This window comes from Ovis canadensis, chromosome 21, assembly GCF_042477335.2.
Source record: "Ovis canadensis isolate MfBH-ARS-UI-01 breed Bighorn chromosome 21, ARS-UI_OviCan_v2, whole genome shotgun sequence".
NCBI lineage: Eukaryota > Metazoa > Chordata > Mammalia > Artiodactyla > Bovidae > Ovis > Ovis canadensis.
The window spans coordinates 52,069,712-52,090,965 of NC_091265.1; the positions used below are offsets into that span (position 1 = coordinate 52,069,712).

The 21,254-nt window shown below is 50.1% G+C and overlaps 1 protein-coding gene across 2 annotated transcripts in view; it reads left to right on the plus strand.

Moving 5' to 3' along the window:
• Positions 1-21,254, plus strand: part of ST14 (ST14 transmembrane serine protease matriptase) — a 38,634-nt gene that overhangs the window by 6,929 nt on the left and 10,451 nt on the right. For both annotated transcript variants that reach the window (XM_069565647.1, XM_069565648.1), the window contains exons 2-8: positions 14,919-15,078; positions 15,241-15,368; positions 15,550-15,620; positions 16,173-16,330; positions 16,523-16,558; positions 16,824-17,064; positions 20,974-21,113. In XM_069565647.1, coding sequence (XP_069421748.1) covers positions 14,919-15,078; positions 15,241-15,368; positions 15,550-15,620; positions 16,173-16,330; positions 16,523-16,558; positions 16,824-17,064; positions 20,974-21,113 — 934 coding nt within the window. The remainder of the gene's footprint in view (positions 1-14,918; positions 15,079-15,240; positions 15,369-15,549; positions 15,621-16,172; positions 16,331-16,522; positions 16,559-16,823; positions 17,065-20,973; positions 21,114-21,254) is intronic.

The following is a 21,254-nucleotide window of genomic DNA, read 5'->3' on the forward strand; positions in this document are numbered from 1 at the left end:
GATGCAGAGAACTGACTCATTTGAAAAGATCTTGATGCTGGACAAGATTGAAGGCAGGAGGAGAAGGGGACGACAGAGGATGAGATGGTTGGATGGCACCCCCGACTCAATGGACATGAGTTTGAGCAAGCTCCAGGAGTTGGTGATGGACAGGGAAGCCTGGTGTGCTGCAGTCCATGGGGTCGCCAAGAGTTGGACGTGTCTGAGTGACAGGACTGAACCGACGGAATGGCCGAAAGGCAGTTAGAGGCAGAGTGAGAGTTCAAACCTAGATCTGTGCGACTTCAAAGTCTGCGGCCTTAACCGCAAAGCCGTTGTACAGTTGTATTCCGAAGGGTGGGTGATTGACGCACATCCCCAGGAAAGCCCTGGAACACATGGTTGGACAGAGAGTCCTGAGCACCAGGCACCAACATGGGTCCACTGCCGACCTCTCACACCACACCCGACTGGTTTCTCCTTTGATGAGGTTGGTAAACCTCACCTGGTAAACCAGGAGACCGACTGGAGAGGACGCTGAAAAATGTAGCTTTTGTTTAGGATACGCATGGTTAAAAATTATTTTATTAGAATTAAAAAAATTTTTTTTAAATTTATTTATTTTTGGCTGTGCTGGGCCTTCGTTTCTGTGCGGGCTTTTCTCTAGTTGTGGCGAGAGGGGGGCTACTCTTCGTTGCAGTGCCCTGGTTTCTCCTTGCGGTGGCTTCTCTTGTTGTGGAGCACCAGCTCAAGGGCGCGTGGGCTTCCGGGGTTTCGACTCCCCGGCTCTGGAGCACAGGCTCAGCAGTTGTGGCACAAGGTCTTAGTTGCTCTGCTGCAGTGGGATCTTCCCTGACCAGGGATCAACCCTGCGTTGGCAGGCTAACTCTATACCACTGAGCCGCCAGGGAAGCCCATAGTGGGAATTTTAACATAGAAGAACTTCACCTGCCAGAGGAAACGAATCAGCTATAGTTTTTCGTGTTCTGTGCAGTCTGTGCCATGTTACAGGGGTTTTGCCTAGTGTGTGGTTGTACATGTGCAGTGTATGTTCCGGAAGGCGTCTCAGCCTCCTGTCTGCTGGGCACAGTGGAGGGCTGCAGGCTGGAGGAACGGGTGTCTCGCTGCACAGCTGTGCCCAAGAGGGTGCCCTTGCTCACCCAAGTCGCTCAGGGCGGTGGCCTTGGGGCTGTCCCTGCATCCTTCCTGTGTCGTTTCTTATATCGAAATAGCTCTGATGTGGTCTTGGAGAAATCGTCTCTGTCGTTGGCATCCTACCGGGAGGGAAAGGCTGACACCTGGGATGACTTAATCATGAGTCAGAAGGCCCTGGGCTGCCTCCGGAGAGGCCGTGCAGAATAGCACTCTTTCCGGCTTCACTGAGAGTGAGCGCACCACCCTGACTGCAGATGCCAAGCCTTCAGCCCCCCACGGCTGGGACCGAAGGAGTCCAAGGAGCCCTCAGGACGCCACGGCAGACCCAGAGTTTTGAGTTGACGAAGCCAGGCCTGTAATGTGTCTCCCTAAAATGTCAAGTAAATCTCCCCGCTCCCCAGCGTTTTTACTTGGTCATACTTTAAACAATTATTTTCATATTTTATTTTATTTATTTTTGGCCACATCTCACGGCTTCTGGGATCTTAGTTCCCTGACCAGGGGTTGAACCCAGGCCCTCAGCAGTGAAAGCGTGCAATCCTAACTGCTGGACCGTCAGGGAATTCCCTAGAGAGGCTTTTTAACATCTTGGTATTGCCTGTGTATATTTTCTATTAAAAAGTTGCTTTCTTTTTTCTGATTGTTGAAGTTAGGAAAAGACTCTTATTTATCTTTGGCTGTGTGGGTTTTCTCTAGTTGTGGTGAGCAGGGGCTACTCTTCTTATGGTGTGCAGACTTCTCATTGCGGTGGCTTCCTTGTTGCAGAGCACGGGCTCTAGGGCGAGTGGGATTCAGTAGCACACGTAGGCTCAGTAGTTGTGACCCACGGGTTTAGTTGCTCCACTGCATGTGGGATCTTTCCGGACCAGGGATCGAACCCGTGGATGAAACCTGTGTCTCCTTCATTGGCAGGCAGTTTCCTAACCACTGGACCACCAGGGGTGCCTCAGGACTGTTTTTTAAAAGTTGAGCAATGTAGAAATATACACAGTAAAATTCCTCTGAAATTTTCTCCCCCAGGTTTCAGAATCCCTATAAGTAGTTTGATTTCTATTCCCCCAGTCTTTTAGGCATGAACCAATACTTGTATGCATATTAATATTATGTGTACATATATTCTTTCCCAAATGGAATCATAATGTTCTTCCTGTTCTGCAGCTAAAGGCATGGTTGTAATGAACTAATTCATCACACATTTATTACAGATCTTTATGCATGCTAGGATTGTGGAACAAGACATGGCTCCCTCCCGTTCCCCACCTCCATCCTTAAGGAGCAGGTGGTTGACCTTGAGCACTGACCAACTGCCGCTGGAGCTGTGCTTGGGACGCTGGGGAGACTGGAAGGGGCAGGGCTTTCCTGCGGAGCTTCTCAGAGGAGGCACCTAAGCGGGAGTTTGGAAGGGTGGGAAGGGCCCAACACTGACTTTGTTTTTCTTCAGTTAACATTGTGTTTTAGAGAGTTTTTTCCTACTCTTTGAAAAGCTATTCTTGATTGCTGTGTCAAGTTTCATCAAGTGGATGTGTCATTCTGTATTGTTATTTTATTTGTGGTATTTGTGTGTGCTAATTGCCTGTGTTATGGAACAGTGAATGGAAACAGAGCCAAAGGGCTAGGGGAAGAAATTGACAAACAGCCCCGACCTGCTTGAATTCTGCTGCTGAATTCTGGGTTCCAAGTCTTAACGGGAACGTTGCTCCTGTGAAGTGGCACCAGACGACCAGAGGTTCAGGAAACAGTTTGAACGGTTGGTTGAGTTGAGCATTTGAGCTGGACAAAGAGCAGACCCAGAGGAGTGTTTTTGTAGCTGCTTGGAGCTGGAGGAGCTGGGAGGAACGGGGCTGGTTCTATTGCAACGCTAATATGCTGGGCTATTGTGATGCCGAGTGCCCTGGGGGAAGGGAAAGTTTTGTAACGCTGGCTGTAGCCCTAAAAGCTGTTTTCCCCAGAACGGGTGGCCCCCAGGGGATGGGACCAGACCCAGTTCCACAGTTCTCTGCTCGCTCTGTCCTTGCACGGGTTGTAATCGTGGACTGGGGCCTCCAGGCCTCTCCCTGGGGATGGGGCTTTCTTGTTTGCATATTCAGTGCTTTCTCCCAAACTGCTAGATTTGCAGTTGAGCTAATGTTCCTGGCCCTGGAGGAGGAAATGGCAACCCACTCCGGCATTCGTGCCTGGAGAATCCCATGGACAGAGGAGCCTGGCAGGCTGCAGTCCAGGGTCGCAAAGAGTCGGACACGACTGAGCAACTAACACTTTCACACTTTCACTCTTCTAACATTCCTGGGGCCTTTCTGGTGGCTCAGATGGTAAAGAATTTGCCTGTAATGCAGGAGACTCGGGTTCGATCCCTGCATCAGGAAGATAACCTGGAGAAGGAAATGGCAGCCCACTCCAGTATTCTTGTCTGGAGAATCCCGTGGACAGAGGAGTCTGGCGGGTTACAGTCCATGGGGTCGAATCCATGCCTGCTGCACTGAAAGCAAGGAGTTTTAACCACTGGACTGCCAGGGAAGTCTTGGTTCAGAATCCTGACTGTTGATAGATACACAGACATATACATACACAGACATACACCAGTGATAAAACCTTATGGAACTTAATAATCAGTACAAGTAAAATGGGAAAGCTGAATCAGATCTGTGGGTTATAGCAGTGTCGTGGTGTTATAGTCTTATGAGATGTTACTATTGAGGGAGACGGGTGAAGCGTACAAGAGATCTTGGTATTATTTCTTACGACTGCATTTGAATTTACAGTGATCTCAACAAAAGTGTTAATGACTAAAAAAAGCACTATCCCATGAAACTGGCCCTTGGGCTCAGTGAGAATAAAGTCAAGAAGAAAGATGAAAAGAAATTGCATGGTGCTCCTTTCTCCTTTGTTAGCTTCTTAGTCTTGTTAGTTTCTAAGTTTCTTGTTCAGTTTCTTTCTGGTTCAGCTTCTGGGGGAATGTGCCTGGTTTTGCCCCTGCAGGCAGATACGTCTGCTCCCGGTCAGGTGACAGGAGGAAGGTGGGTGTGGCTGGGCCCGGAAGAGGGTTTCTGACCAAAAAGGACACAGTGGGGGCAAAGTTTGTGGGATCAAAGAGACTGGCTGTATTGAGGGGTGCTGCTCTGTTATAGAATCTTGGAGCCCATCTGAGATAGAATTCTCTGCTTGGAATTACAAAAGAGGGGGAGCGTGTAACTGAGGACTGGGAGAGGAAGAGACCAGGAAGGTCTAAAGTTAGATGCTGAAGGTATAGCACGTGGCGGGGTGGCTGACACCAGAGAGCTTGGCGAGCTGTCAGCTGATCCCTGGGTAGACTGAGCTTTCTCTCCGCTTCCAGGGGAGTGGAGGCAGGTCTGGAAAGTTCCCTGGGCCTTGGAACCTGTCTTGGGTAGGCTACTTAGTTCTGGCTGTGAAGAGCGAAGTCCTTCAGTCAGTCTGTCAATCAGGTTTTAACCCTGGGCAAAGTCAAGGGTAGAGGGTGTGGGGGAGAGAAGCAGTAGAAAGAGGAAACTGGGGCGCCTGACCTCCCAGGACTGCCTGTCTGCCCGCTGTGCCCTGGGGATATCATGGATGCCAAGGGTCTAAGGGAGGAGAGGTCCCAGGGACAAAGACTGTGGACTGAGGTGGTCCACAGACACTTCCTGGAGGGGCTGGGCCCCGGCTTTGTCCTCGGGGACACACTGGGCTTCGGAGGTGGTGATGGGCGCCGAGCCTTTCAGGGTGGCGGGATGGGCACCAACCTACTTCCTCACAGGTCTGGGGGCCACCTGGCTGAGGACAAGGTTAGCACGCCCAGACCAGTGTTGGAGGGGTAGAAATCCACCCAGCCTGACCCCTCGTAAAAGAAAGAGGCTTGTATCTGCCGAAGCTGGTTGCAGGTGTGTGTGGTCCTGGTGCCACAGTGGTGTGGCCAGGCGGGACCCTGGGCAGTGCCAAGAATGGGGAGGGGATACAGGTGTGAAACCTGCAGGAGCCGGACGCTGACTGGCAGAGAATCACCAGGTCCTGTGCCCACAGTTGACTGAGTCAGACCCTGGGAACTTTCCGTCCAGCTCTGACCAGGTGTACAGAGTTTGGGTTTATTTCCTCCAGTGGGAGCCGTTGGCTCTGATTCAGCTTTCTATTCTCCTGGATGCCTTGGGGTCACAGATCTGCAGGTAATTCTGGATTCTCTGTAGGGCCCCGGCACCTCACCCATTTCCTGGCAGGTCAGCAGCTGAGAGAAGAGACCAGGTTGAAAGGGAAGGGTCAGAGGGTCGAGCAACAAGAAGGCAGAGAGCTCAGGGAGGCTATCAGCCGCTGACGAGCCTCGGCTGGCAGTGTGTGTCTGCTGGCAGCCTCCGGGACTTCTGGGTGCTGCTCATAAGCTGTTGTGGGGGGGCCCTGAGCTTGGACGCCAAGTCCAGCCCCTCTTGCAGGTACCTTGCATCCCAGGCGGTTGCTTAAAATAGGCCAACTGAAACTGACATGACCCAGCTGGCAGGCTCCTCTCACTGAGAGGGGAGGTGGGTGGGCCGGGTCAGCAGCCTCCAGGAAAGGGTAGGCGGCCTGGCTGGTACTCTTCAGATCCATTTCCCGAGAATGACCTGGGATGTGGGTTAAGCTTGCAGACCCTGGGGTGGTGCCCCTGCCCCGCAGCATCTGAACCTCCTAGGAAAGGGGCCAGGGGTTCTGGACACTGGGCAAGCCCTATGCTCCTTTCGCTGGTGTATTTTAATCATTATTTTTCGCACCAGGCAAGTCTGGGAAATGCTGGGGTGGTGCGATTGAGGAGAGCCTCTTGTTTCTTGAGAATCTGGCTTCTTTGGGGAATCAGTCGCCCCAGGGCTGGTGAGTGAGTGGATTCTGAAGTGGGTGCCTTTTCCCTTCTCCTTTGTTGCTTCAGTCATCCTGTGATGAGCAGATCAAGTGTCCTCTCTGTGCCGGTCATTGTGCAGGGCTGGGACTGCAGTGACCGCAGAGTGAGTGAAGTCCCTGCCCTTGAGAGCCTGCATGTCGGCTGCTTCCTGCCTACAGCCGCTTGAGTGTTTTTTGATGGGTGCTGGTTTTTTAAGATTTATGTATTTACTTTTTGGCTGTGCTGGGTCTTCGTTGCTGTGCCTGGGTTTTTTCTACTTGCAGAGAGCGGGGACTGCTCTAGCTGAGGTGCACGGGCTTCTCATTGCAGTGGCTTCTCTGTTACGGAGCACAGGCTCTAGGGCATGTGGGCTTCAGTAGTTGTGGGCTCGTGGACTCTAGAGCTTGGGCTCAATAGTTGTGGCATTCAGGCTTAGCTACCCGATATGGGGTCTTCTCAGACCAGGGATCAAACCATTGCAACGTGGATTCTTATCCACTGGCCCACCAGGTAAGCCTATGCTGCTGATTAAACTGGAGAGAGCCCATCTAAGTAGGGCCCCTCCTGCCTAGAGACAGGGTCCCTTTATAACTAGCAACTTGAAGAAGGGGCCTTTCTCCAGGTTCACCCCTGGTATCTCAGTGCTATACATTGTATTACACTCAGTATCTCCCAGGGTGACAAAGACAGTGTTAGGTTTTGGAATTAACTCTTTGCTCTGTCATCTCTGGTGGCCTTGAGCCACGCTGAGTTTCTAGGGACTCTTGCCAGGATCTAACTTGACCTGGCATTGGGAAGTGGCCAAGGGAGTTATGCTGGCTTTGTCTTTTCCTCTTGAAAATAAAGGCATCTTCGAAGTCGCACGAGATGGACCCTCACCTTGGGAAATGATTGCAGGCATGCACACCATGCTTTCTTGTTTGAACCATCTCACGGATATTTTCTGGTTCTCATCATGGAATTGACATCCATCCTGGGCTTCCCTGGTGGTCCAGTTGTTAAGAATCCACGTGCCAATGCTGGGGACACAGGTTCGATCCCCGGGCTGGGAAGATCCTACGTGTTGCAGAGCAGCTAACCTGTGTGCTGCAACTACTGAGCCCATGCTCTAGAGCCGTGTCCCGCCACTAGAGAGTAGCCACCACCCTCCTCAGCTTGAGAAAGCCTGTGTGCAGTTAAAACCCAGATCAGTCAAAAATAAAGAAACAAATAACTCTTACAAAAGAATTGAAATCTGTCCCACCTGGTGGGTATACTGAGTCACGGAGACTGTGACCAGCAGTCACAGTGGAGCTGGGAGTGGTGCATGAAGCCAGCCACCCTGTCTAGCCTCAGGTCAGTGTCTGCAGCCAGCGACATCACTTCTGCCCCTTGATCCTGATCCTCAGCTGCAGAAGCACGTCATCAGGCCTCACGTGAGGGCGTTTCATGGCCCCTCCCAGGACTCTCCGTGACCTCTTTAGCCTCAGCTTCATCCCCTGCCTTCCCAACAGATCACACCCAACCTTGGCCAAACGAGGAACAGTCTTAAAAAGGAGAGCCTGGTGTGACTATTTATTTTTTCCCTGTCTGCTTTGACTGGAATCTCGCGTGGATTTTTGGGTCGTTCCTGTCCTTTCTGCTGTTTGTAAACACAAGCACTCACCAGTAGCTGTTCTCCCGCAAGGACCGTAATGGGCTGCCAGCTGCAGCTGCTGGCTCTGGATCTGCTGGTCCCTGGAGCCCGTGGGAGAGCCGGCCTGGGCGGCGAGCAGTGGTGCCAGCCCATCCGGGGGCACTCGGGGAACTGGGCGAAGGGTGCTGCCCAGAGGAGGCTTCTGAGGCTGACTTGGACACAGTTTTGCTTGCTAAGCATGTAGCTTTTAGCTCTGGTGAGTTTGGTACTTAACAGGAGTAGAGTGGCTACAAGGGTCTGTTGTTTACTCACTCAGTCGTGTCCAACTCTTTGCAACCCCATGGACTGTAGCCCTCCAGGCTCCTCTGTCCATGGGATTCTCCAGCCAAGAATACTGGAGTGGGTTGCTATTCCCTTCTCCAGCGGATCATCCCTGATCCAGGAATCGAACCCATGTCTCCTGCATTGGCAGGAGGATTCTTTACCACCGAGCCACTGCGGAAGCCCACAAGGATCTTTCCTATAGCATCAAATAAGATATGCCTTTTCCTTTTTACCTTCTATAAATTTGTTTTTTGGACAACCCCTGACTTTGGGGAGGATAGGCATCATTTGCACTGGCGTGCTTTAAACTGACAGAAAATATGATATTGTCTACGGTTTACATGTCTCTACTCCTGGGTCTTGGGGTGGTACCCCCCATCCCTCCAGGAAGTCAGGTGGACTGCGTGGTGATCGGATTTGCCCTGGTGTCCCGCTCCCTGGGTCATCCCTCCAGGAGCTTTGTGTGCACCTGTGAGTCCCTCCTTGTGCACCTGTGATGTCCGTCTGTTCTCCAGGAAGTCATTCCTCACACTCTTGTCTGAGCTGGCCTTGAGCCTCCAGGATCTGACTCAAGCCGGCTGGTGAGAAGAGGCCACGAGAGTTGTGTGGCCTCTGTTTGTGGTAGGCCAGCACCTGCTTCACAGCACAGCACGGGTTTTATGTGTGCACCTGCAAATATGTTTACTTTATGAAAGAGAAAGGAGAGGCCCAGGTGGGCATGCAGATCCTCCCACTTCCATCAGCTCTCTGGCCTGTAGAGGTGGTCGCATGTAGGGAGAAGGCTGTGTTTGCCGTTGACCCTGAGCCAGTGGGAACTGCCTGCCTCCTATTTCCCTGGGGGCCTCCTGGTCCCATGCATCCATAAAACCCCAGCCACAAGGGTTGGTGTGGCTCGTCCCTCTTTGTTGTTTTACTGGCTTCACTCCCTTTGTGAAGGGGAGACATCACTTTGCCAACAAAGGTCCATAGATTCAAAGCTATGGTTTTTCCAGTAACCAAAGTACGGATGTAAGAGTTGGACCATAAAGAAGGCTAAGTGCTGAAGATGCTTTCTAATTGTGTTGGAGAAGATTCTTGAGAGTCCCTTGGGCAACAAGGAGATCCAACTAGTCAATCCTAAAGGAAATCAGTCCTGAATATTCATTGGAAAGACTGAAGCTGAAGCTCCAATACTTTGGCCACCTGATGGGAAGAGCTGACTCATTAGAAAAGACCCTGATGCTGGGAAAGATTGAAGGCAAAAGGAGAAAAGGGTGACGTAGGTTGAGATGGTTTGATGACATCAGCGACTCGATGGAGATGAGTTTGAGTCAACTCCGGGAGATGGTAAAGGACTGGGAAGCCTGGAGTGCTGCAGTCCATGGGGTCACAAAGAGTCGGACACGACTTGGTGATGAACAACAGCAGCAACACCTCCCTTGTGACTTTGGACAGGTCACTCCCTGTCTCTCAGACTCAGTCTCCTTATCAGTAAAATGACTGGGTTAGGCAAGATGATCTCTCATATACCTGAAAATGGAGCCAAGAGTAGGGTAATAAAATAAGTCATCTAGTTACTGATTAAACAGTATTTCTGGGCTGATCGGAGCCCAGGATTCACACCGCAGGGATGAACAGACCCTGGAGCCAGCCCCACCGCCGACACTGTGCTCCGCAGCCAGCCTGGGGTCGCCCCTGGGGTCCACTGTCCATGCTGTCAGCCACCTTTCCTTCCCAAGGAGTTTGCTTTCCCGTTTCCCAGAATACTTGCTCCCTGAGTTCTGGATGCTGACTGAGGGAGGCCGAAGATGAAGGTCAAATCTGAAGCGCCACCTCGTGGCTGTGTGATCCCACAAACTCATCATTTCTCCCTGCCCTTCTGTAGAATGGTAGTGAGGATACCTGTCATGAATGCTTTCAGGGTTGTTGTGGGGCTTGAGTAAGAAAACAGTTGTGAAGTTACCCTTTACACTGAAAATAAACTGAATAAACTATTATTCTGTTACATTTCTTCCAGCACATATAAACATAGACACACAGTTTGCTCAGAGTCTAGCTAAAGCCTTACTGTTTTTTCATTTTCCAGTATGTTTAGACAACCAAAGACCATTGGACATTTACAGCAATCCTGCAACCTAGATGGGCAAAGACATGATTCTGAAGATCATATAAAAACAATCAAGTTGGTATCCTAAGAAAGAACAAGAAGGTGGTGAATTCATAGAATCGAAAAGGCTATGGTTTAAAAAAAGAACCATCTAAGAATCAAAGTCACTCTTGGAAATGAAATGCATGACTTAAAAAAAAAATGTGTTGTCTTTGCAGTAAATCTCAAGATAAGGTGATGTAAGTCCTTCAGTTTTGTTCCTTTTCAGAGCTTGGTGCGTACGAATTTCAGAAGCAGCTCATCAATTTCTGTGAACAGCCTGCTGAGGATTTGATCAAGATAGTGCTGACGCTATAGGCATCTGAGGAAAATAAGACATCTTAACTATCTTGAGTCTTCCAACCCATGACCATGAAATTTTGCTTGATTCATTTGTGTCAATTTTTAGATTCCACATATAAGTGATGTCGTATGGTATTTGTCTCTGTCTGACTTTCTTCCCTAGGTATGATAATCCCTAGGTTCATCCATGTTGCTGCAAATGACAATATTTCATTCTTTTGTATGGCTGAGAAATATTCCATTGTATAAATATACCATATCTTCTTTATCCATTCATCTCTGGTCAACATTTAGGTTGTTTCAATTGAAAAGCAGAGACATTACTTTGCCAACAAAGGTCCATCTAATCAAAGCTATGGTTTTTCCAGTGGTCATGTATGGATGCGAGAGTTGGACTGTGAAGAAGGCTGAGTGCCGAAGAATTGATGCTTTTGAGCTGTGGTGTTGGAGAAGACTCTTGAGAGTCCCTTGGACTGCAAGGAGATCCAACTAGTCCATTCTAAAGGAGATCAGCCCTGGGTGTTCTTTGGAAGGAATGATGCTAAAGCTGAAGCTCCAGTACTTTGGCCACCTCATGCAAAGAGTTGACTCATTGGAAAAGACTCTGATGCTGGGAGGGATTGGGGGCAGGAGGAGAAGGGGACGACAGAGGATGAGATGGCTGGATGGCATCACCGACTCGATGGATGTGAGTTTGAGTGAACTCCGGGAGTTGGTGATGGACAGGGAGGCCTGGCATGCAAAGAGTCGGACACGACTGAGCGACTGAACTGAACTGAACTGAATATCTTGGCTATTGTGAATAGTGCTGCCCGGAACATAGGGGAACATGTATCTTCTTGAGTTACAATTTTGTTCTGGTATAGGCCCAGGCCTGGGATTGCTAGATCGTATAACTCTGTTTTCAGTGTTTTGAAGAACGTCCATACTGTTTTCAATAGTGACTGAACCAGTTTACATTTCCGCCAATAGTATGAGGATTCCCCTTTCTCCACACTTTGTTCAGCGTTTATTATTTGTAGAATTTTTGATGATGGCCATTCTGACCAGTGAATACCTGTGGTACCTCATTGTAGTTTTGATTTGCATTTCTCTAATAATTATCTAGGTTGAGCATCGTCTCATGTGCCTGTTGGCCATCTGTATGTCTTCTTTGAAATGGCTGGTTAGGTCCTCTACCCATTTGTCGACTGAGGTATTTGTTTTTTGTTACTGGGTTGTATGAGCTGCTCGTATATTTTGGAAATGAAGCCCTTGTCGGTCACATCATGCAGTAGAGGATGTGCTTTTAAACCTCGGTGTTCTGAAACCTCGTCATGATATATTTTGTTATGTGTGCTTTTTCATTTATCTTTCTCATTATTCAGCGAGCCCTTTGAAGACATATGACTTTTTAATGCTTGGAAATATTCTCCTAGTATTTCTCTGATAACGTCCTCTGCCAGACTCAGGAATGGGGCTCAGGTATTTATACAAGATAGAGGTGAGACAGGGAAGGGCATTATTAGAAATCTCCAGAGCCCCACCTCCACTCCAAACAAAAATGCTCCTACCCACACATCTCATAGAAGGGATGGGAAATTGATTTCTCCAGACTCGAGGACACCGGGAGCTAGAGGGCTGCAGTGAAGGCGAAAACAGTCATAGGTCTCTTCTCTCCCGTGTTCTGAATGCTAGTGGCTAGATTTAAATTGGAGAAGGCGATGGCACCCCACTTGAGTACTCTTGCCTGGAAAATATCATGGGTGGAAGAACCTGGTAGGCTGCAGTCCATGGGGTCGTTCCCTTTTCACTTTCATGCATTGGAGAAGGAAATGGCACCCCACTCCAGTGTTCTTGCCTGGAGAATCCCAGGGACGGGGGAGCCTGGTGGGCTGCCATCTCTGGGGTCGCACAGAGTTGGACACAACTAAAGCAACTTAGCAGCAGCAGCAGCAGGTTTAAATTATCCCATCCTGGAGACTAGAAAATCATTCTCTGCAGTAACTAAGCCATCCCATAGAAAAGATCTACACAGCCTAGCAGTTGGGACTGTCCAGTAAAGTATCTGTCTAGTCACTGAATTGTGGCCCAAAGTGAAGCCACCTGTGGCCAGCCATGTCCACAGAACTTTCAAACAACCTTTAGGAATTCATTCCTGATTTTGAGTGAACAGCCTCGTATTCTCAGGCATTTAAGGAAAACCTTCAACACAAAAGAGAAAATCAACAGCAGTTTCTCTATTGAAAAAAGTTACTCAATAGAAATATCAGGATGAGAACATTTTTGCATCAAAAAATCAGAGAACAAGACAGAACTTTTGGAGATGAAAGTTTTGATAGCAGAAATGAAAAAATAGAAAGATTAAAAATCAAGATGGATAATAGTAGCAGAGAAAGGATAAATAAAGGATCCATATAGTAGGACTTCTAGAAAGAGAAAAGAGAAGATAAAGGAGAGGGCATAACTTAAAATAATATAGGAAACTTTCCCAGACTGAAAGATATAACTTTCCAAGCTCAAAGGGTGGACTGAGAGCTCAGTGTTGTGAAGTTGAAAGATCCAGTTCCAAACAGTTCCTCAAGATTTTCAGAGAAAGACAACAAATTATGGATAAAAAATGATGGATTTGTACTATTATCTTATTTCTGCAAAGCAAAATTAAAAGCTGTAGAACATTGGGGACTTCAAAATTCTAAGTTTGAAAATTATTTGAATTATACCCAGCCCAGATATCAACAAACATGAGTACAGAGTTAAGGTCCTTCTGAAACATGCAAAGTTGCAAGAAATGTCTCTCTCTAGAAACTACTGAAGTATGTGTCCACCAAAATGAAGTAAGCCAACAGAGATGAAGACATGGAATCCAGGAAATGGGGGTTTTAATGCAAGAGGGAATTGGAAGTTCCCTGGTAGTCCAGTGGTTAGGACTCAATGCTTTCACTGCCATGACCCTGGGTTCGATTCCTGGTCGGGGAACTATAATCCTGAAAGGCACAGATATTATCCTCCCAAGAGGAAGTTGAATTCAGGAACTTCCCAGGGTCATGGTGGTGGGGGGAATTTCCAGACAGCAGCTACGGGAAAGGGCAGAGTGCCTCCAGGAAGAAAATGAAAGGTTCTTTGACAGACTTTATATGTGGAAGGTGAGAAGAACATTACAGAGCACTTAGATTGTATGGAAAGACTTAGATATATGTGGGGGGGGTGGGGAAACCCGAGTAAATGAATATTCACAGCCGGAAAAACAAATCAATTGTAGTGAGAAGGAAATTATAGTGAACAATATTCTCGAGACTAATAATGAAAACATAGAGTATGGATATAATTTTTTTTTTAACTTTAGCCCTGTATCTTTTGGGAAGATGGGTGAAAGACAGAAGGAAGGACTTTGAAATACACATTTCCGTAATATAAGTCAGCTGATTATATTTTATAGATGAATCGAGTTGGTGGTATTGGCATATTATTCGGAGACATGGAGACAAATTCCAGAACAAGCAGGTTGAAAACATCTTAAGTGGTTGACTCTGGGGTGTGCTTCTTTTTTGTTTTTAAAATTTTATTTCATTTTGAGATGTAATTTTGAGGTGTACAACGTGTTGGTTTGATCCGTTTATATATTGTAGTACGGTGATCGTGGTGGGGTTAGCTAGAGGGTGTATGTCTGGGTTTGATATTAGATGAAGTCCCAAATATAACCCATTAGGAAACTGAAATTCGAGATACAGACACCCAAATGGGGCAGGCGTGGGGACAAGCTCTCACAGCAGTGAGTAAGCTATGTGAGAGTGTCTGAATGTGGCAAAGCAGGAAATGTCAGCTCAAGCACAGGTCTGAGGTTCACACCAAGACAGCCACGTCTGAAGACTGAACGGGCACCTCTGTGGAATTTGGGGTGGGGCTTTTGCTTGTTTAGGGCTGCAGATAAGAGTGTGTCCTGTAGGCGGATGAGTTTGCCTACCTGCCATTGCACGCTGCAGACACCCCACCTCCCTGTCCATACTTGTGCCCCCTATTCCTGGAGCCCCCTCACCCCCGCCATCCTGTTTGTTGGAAGTTTCGTTCGTTTTTCATGCTCTTGGGTCTGAGCATGGACACGCACGGATTCCAGTAGAGACCTGGCCTTCTCAGCTCGCCATGGTGTCCTGGGCTGGGAGACTTCAGGCTCAAGGCAGAGACTTGCCCTGCCGTGGCACTGCAGAGCTGCCCACGTTACTGCCCTTTTACTTCTGGCTGCTTACACACTGGCAGAGCAAGGATTGGGGTCAGGGTGTACAGTGCAGCTTGCCCGGAGGTGCTGAGGAGGTGATCCCTGGGCTGGGCCACCTCTCCCCACACCTGGCCCTCCTACGTCCGAGGTGACTCACGGAGGTGACAGTCTCAGCTGACTGAGCTCAGACGGGCTGCTTGTTTCATTTTTATTTACACTCACAGTTCTCAGGCAGTGCATGCCTGCAGATACCCGGAGGGGAGGCCACTGCTCGGTCCTCCCGGCTTTTCTCGTGCAGCTGAACGTGAGAGCTTGGACATGTCCTTCCCCAGCGGGGCTGGCAGGCTGCAGAGCCGGGGGTTCTGATGGGCAGTGCGCTGGCTTCTCTGTGCAGAATATGAATGGCTGTGAGGAAGGCGTGGAGTTCTTGCCGGCCAACAACAGCAGGAAGGTGGAGAAGGGCGGCCCGCGGCGGTGGGTGGTGCTGGTGGCCGTGCTGGCTGCCTTCCTGGCGCTGTCCCTCCTGGCGGGGCTCCTGGCATGGCGCTTCCAGGGTGAGTGACCCTCCTCGGGGTGAAGGGAGGATACGGTTCGGGGGAGGGAGAGGAGATGGCAGGGTCCGCTCCCTGGGGTGGCTGAGGGCAGCTGGGCCCATGCGGGCACTGGAGGGCGTACGTCCCTCCCTCTGACCACCATCCTCCCTGGGTCTCTCGCAGACCGGAATGTGCGAGTCCAGAAGATCTTCAACGGCTACCTGAGTGTCCGGAACGAGAACTTCCTGGATGCCTACGAGAACTCCAACTCCACTGAGTTTGCAAACCTGGCCAAGAAGGTGAAGGAGGCGGTGAGTCCCGGCCCCCAGGCGCTGCTGTCGGCTCTGGCACCCCCAGACGTGTGACGGGGGGCTCTCCAGCACCTGGCTTGTTTAGGGGGCCCAGGTCCCAGGAGGGAGGGAGTGGCCTGGGTTGGGGGCCGGGGTCCTTGGCGCTCTCTGGCCCGCCGTCAGCCTCCTCTCCTTCCCTCAGCTGAAGTTCTTATACAGCGGGATCCCGGTCCTGGGCCCCTACTACAAGACATCGACTGTGACCGCCTTCAGGTGGGTGCTGGGAGGGCTGGCAGGAGGTGGGCTGCTGGGGGGCGGGCAGGGTGTGGGGCCCGCCGGGGTGATGAGGCCACGAGGTCCTGCTTGAAGAGCCAGGATGCCCGCCAGTCCTTCTTCTGACTTTATCCGGAAAGTACCTTAGAGTTTGCTGATCTCATTGAATCTTTTACGGAGGCAGCGTGGCAGGCGGCGCCGTCGGCCCCTTTCACTTTCAGGAAACAGACTCGAACGGTCACTCAGTGTGCCCAGGCTAGAGGGAGAGCCCACACTCCACTCCAGGCTTTCTCTCCCACCTGAGCCTGAGCCGCAACCCCAGCGAGTCCGGTTGGGTGTGAGCCTATGAGAGTCAAGGGCCAGGCCTCTGGCTCAGGGGTCAGCAGGTGGGTGGGCACACAGGAGCCTAGGGCGGCGTGGGGGGACCGGCCTGGAGAAGGTCTCTTGGTGAGCATCTCCTCCAGCCAGGAGGCTCTTAATCCTGCCCCGTCTTCACCGGGCACCTGGGAAGGTGTGGACCCGGGCGTCTCAGGCTCAGCCCTCTCTCCCCAGCGAGGGCAGCGTCATTGCCTACTACTGGTCAGAGTTCGACATCCCCAAGCACCTGGTGAAGGAAGCTGAGCAGGCCATGGCGGAGAAGCGCATGGTCACAGTGCCGCCCCGAGCCCGTTCCATGAGCTCCTTCGTGATGACCTCGGTGGTGGCCTTCCGTGAGTGCAGGGGCCACCGGGGTGGGCGTTTTTCCGGCCTGGAGCAGGGCTCCTGGGCTGGTGTGGGGGCCTCAGCTCTCCTGGACTCAGTGCCTAGGAGAGGAGACTGTGAGCTGGCCGGGCACCTCCCTCTAGGGGAATGAGGAAATGGACTGCATGAGTAAGTGTTCTCTTATCCCTCTTGTTCTTCAGCCAGTGACCCCAGAATAGTACAGAACACCCGGGACAGTAAGTATCTGCCCTCCTCCCGAAGGAGAAGGGAAGCGATGTGGCCACATGCCCGCTCAGTCAGGGGGGTCTGCCAAAGTCACACATGGTGATGGCCAGATCCTTCTGCCTCTCCCAGGCCAGGACAAACCCCCTTCCTGGCCTCTCCCGGGTCCAGAGCAGCCTGGGGCACCTTAGAGGGGCCAGGGCTGGCTGCACCCTCATGGGCGGGGGTCCTGGTGGCTCTCCTGCCCAGTTCAGCCCCGTGTCCTCTTGCCCCACACAGACAGCTGCAGCTTTGCCCTGCACGCCCAGGGCAGCGAGCCCACCCGCTTCAGCACACCCGGCTTCCCCGACAGCCCCTACCCATCTCACGCCCGCTGCCAGTGGACGCTGCGGGGGGACGCTGACTCCGTGCTGAGCCTCACCTTCCGCAGCTTCGATGTTGCCACCTGTGATGAACGTGGCAGTGACCTGGTCACGGTGTATGACACCCTGAGCCCCGTGGAACCCCGAGCCGTGGTGCAGTGAGTGTCCTGGGAGAGTGGAGGTGGGCAGTGGGCTGCCTGTGGTGGGCTGAGCCTCTGGAATGACTGCTGTGGAGGTTGGAATTTCAGGCCACGGCCGACTTGCAGGCATCACAGAGCAGGGGTGGCGTGGTCCTCAGTGTGAGCTGCAGGGAGCATCTAGAGGTGACCATCAGCCTTGGCAAGGGTGCCAGAGGCCCACAGGTCCCTAAAGGAGCCGGGTGCTCCTTTATCTGTCCTTTACCTGCCACTGTGAAGGTGCTGCCTATTACTGTATTTTTATCTTTCTCTCTTTTTTATTTTTATTTTTGGCCACACCATGAGGCTTGCAGGATTTTAGTTCCCCAACCGGGGATCGAATCCAGGCCATGGCAGTGAAAATGCCAAGTCCTAACTGCAGGACCACCAGGGAATTCCTGCCCCTGCCACCACCCTACCTGCCGCCCTTGCTATTGTGAATGAAGGTTTTATTGTTGCTCAGCAATGCCGAGGCCTACAGATGGGAGATGACTGCTGTTGAAAAGACAGTTTGTTACAAGCAGACAGTTAGTTGCTGAGAGGAGGAGCTACACAGGGCCACAGGGGGAGGCATCAGGGTTGTTCAGGAGGCAGAGGGGCCTGGAGGATAATGTGGGCAAGAGCCTTTGTGTGGATTCTGCAGGAATGGCAAGGCAGAGTTACACCTTAGGATGGGTTGGTTTGAATAACTCCAGCGGGCTCCGTAGCCTGGGACCGTCTCCGCTAGACTGGTACCTGGGCAGTTAGGGGAGGTAGAGCGTGGTCTCCAGCAGAAGAGCCTCACAGAGAAGGTGTTGGGGTGTGGGCTCCGGTTAGTCTGCATGTAAAAGTCTTGCCTAAGTGTTAACTGTCTCGAGGGATTGACTAGCCCTGGGGGGTAGCGGGGGGAAGGCTACCTCTCCAGGGTTAGCAAGCCCCCAGGGGTCAGAGCATCAGAATTATAGGAAATAAAAAGGCATAATAGATACACATCACTGTATATAAAATATATAAGCACAGGGAACTATATTAAATATAATTACCTATAATGGAAAAGAATCCAAAAGAAAAAATATATATATATAACTGAGTCACCTTCCTGTACACCAGAAACACTGTAAATCAACTACGCTTCAATTAAGAAAACGCGTGGAGGCTTCCCTGGTGGCTCAGTGGTAAAGAATTCATCTGCGAATGCAGGAGACTAGGGTTCGATCCTTGGTCTGGGAAGATACCATGTGCAGCAGAGCAGCTAAACCTGTGCACCACAACTGTTGAGCTGTGCTCTGGAGCCCAGGAGTCGCAACTACTGAGGCCACATGCTGCAACTGCAGAGGCCCATGCGCCCTCGAGCCCATGCTCTGCCGCAAGAGAAGCCACAGCAGGGAGAAGCCTGTGTGCCACAGCTAAGGAGTAGGTCCCGCTCTCCAAAGCTAGAGAAAGCCCAAGCCAAAGCAGCGAAGACCTAGCGCAGCCCAAAATAAAATGAAATAAATTATTTTAAAAAGTTAAAAAAAAGGCATAATACACCTGCTGGGGGGTGCTGAGGTGAATGAGAGCCTGCAGGTAGGGATGAACTGCCTCCACTCAGCTCCCCCTGCCACCTTGGACTCAGTGGACTGGAGCCTTCTATTGTTGTCTGTAGAAATGAGCTGGACAGATGTTTTGTGATTAAAAAGGGGCTAAACTTCAGGCTAAAACCCAGAGAGAGCCATCTGCTGCCACAGCTTTGCAGCCAGGACTTCTATCTAAACACCCCTTTCATGCTGGGTTTCTTTCTCTTTCTCTAACTGATCGTCTGTACAGCCAGTACATGCCTGGTCCTGAGAGGCAGAGGGTAGAACAGATGTGCACAGAGAGGGCAGACACCACTCATAATCTTACCATCTGGAAATGGTCACTGTTAAATGTGTTGTACCTTCCTGCAGGTTTTGTTTGCTCTGGGTGTATCTGTGTATTTATTTAAAAGTAGGCGTATGTGCCACACTTGGCTGCACTGTCTGCTCTGTAAAGGTGAAGCCTGTTATGATGGCCCTCCCAGATGAGTGGCATGTCTGTGTCACTGTTAACGGTGCTGGTGTCGGTCAGCTCATAGGCCGTATTTATTAGCATTGAGGGCTCCGGTGCCAAGTGACGAGTCTGAAATTCAGTCCTGCTGCTTTTTTTCTGGTGAGCAGAGATTTTTTTTCCTTCATTGACTTATTACTTATTGAAAAATTTAAAAAACATTTTTTATTTTATATTGGAGTGTAGTTGATTTACAGTGTTGTATTGGTTTCAGGTGTACAGAAAAGTGATTCAGTTGTGCATGTCTATATTCTTTTTTCAGACTATGTTCCTATATAGGTTATTACAGAGTATCCCATAGAGTGCTATGCAGTAGGTCCTCGTTGATTACTTTATATATAGTGGTGTGTATCTGTGAATCCCAACCTCTTAATTATCCCTCCCTCCCTTCCCCCTTTGGTAACCAGAAGTTTGTTTTCTATATCTGGGAGTCTCTTTCTGTTTTATAGAAAAGTTCATTTGTGTAATTGTTTTAGGTTCAACACATGAGTGATATCATAGGGTATTTTGTTTCTCCGTCTGATTTTCTTCACTTTGTGTGATGGTCTCTAGGTCCGTGTTGCTGGAAATGGCATTATTTCGTTCTTTTTTGTGACTGGGTACATGCTCCACTGTATGTACATACTGCGTCTTCCTTATCCATTCACCTGTCAATGGATATTCGGGTTGCTTCCACACTGGGGCTCCTATAAATAGTGCTGCTGCGAACTTTCAGTTGCACGTATCTTTTCAAATTATGGTTTTCATCTTTTCTGGATATTTGCCCAGGAGTGAGATTGCTGGGTCATGTGGTAGCTCTATTTTTGTTTATTTAAGGCCTCCATGCTGTTTTCCATAGTAGCTGCACCAATTTACATTCCCACCAGTAGTGTGGGAAGGATTCTTTTCTCCATACCTTCTCCAGTGTTTTTCGTTTGTAGACTTTTTGATGATGGCCATTCTGATCAGTGTGAGCTGATACTTCACTGTAGTTTTGATTTTCATTTTTCTAATATTTAGCTGTGTTGAGTATCCTTTCATGTGCTTTTTGGCCATGTGTTTTGTCTTCTTTTGGAGAAGGCAGTGGCAACCCACTCCAGTACTCTTGCCTGGAAAATCCCATGGATGGAGGAGCCCGGTAGGCTGCAGTCCATGGGGTTGCTAAGAGTCGGACACGACTGAGCGACTTCACTTTCACTTTTCACTTTGATGCATCGGAGAAGGCAATGGCAACCCACTCCAGTGTTCTTGCCTGGAGAATCCCAGGGGCGGTGGAGCCTGGTGGGCTGCCATCTTCTTTGGAGAAGTGTCTATTTAGATATTTTGCCCATTAAAAAAATTTTTGTTTGTTTGTTTTTGATATTGAGCTGCATGAGCTGCTTGTATATTTTGCAGATTAATCCCTTGTGGGTTGTATCACCTGCCAATATTATCTCCCATTCTATGGGCTGTTTTTTCATTTAGTCCTGCCACTTACCAGCTGTGCAGTCTTGGGCAAGCTATTTAACCTGTTTCACCTCTCTTTCCTTATCTGTAAAATGGGGATAATAGTATTTAATGGTTGTTGTGATGAATACCTGAGTTAATGGATATAGAAGCAGTAAGGATGGTGCCTGGTATATTCTTAGTAAGTGTTAGTGTTAACAGTTGATGCTGTTAACTGCTGCTGCAATTATTTGGCCCATAGTTTGTTTAGCGAGTCCTCTATTATTAGGCATTCAGTGTTTCTGAGTTGTTTATAAACAAAGACAGTCTTATGAGGAGATCTTTACTTAAATGGCGGGCTGAGGGTGGTGGGGGACCCCACCCTTGACCCCTCTGCTGGGGTTCTGTGGCTCCCATAACACTCCCCCTTCTGCCCTGCAGGCTGTGTGGGACCTACCCTCCCTCCTACAACTTGACCTTCCTCTCCTCCCAGAACGTCCTGCTCATCACGCTGGTGACCAGCACCGAGCGCAGGCACCCCGGCTTTGAGGCTGTGTTCTTCCAGCTGCCCCGGATGAGCAGTAAGGGGAGGCCCAGGAAGGGGCAGGCCTCGGGGCCACGGGGTTTAAAGCTCAGGCCCTCCTGAGCTGTGGGCGTCTGGTGCCCAGGCTTGAGGGAGGCTGGCCGGCTCCTCGGGGCCCCTCACCCTCCTGGGACCTCAG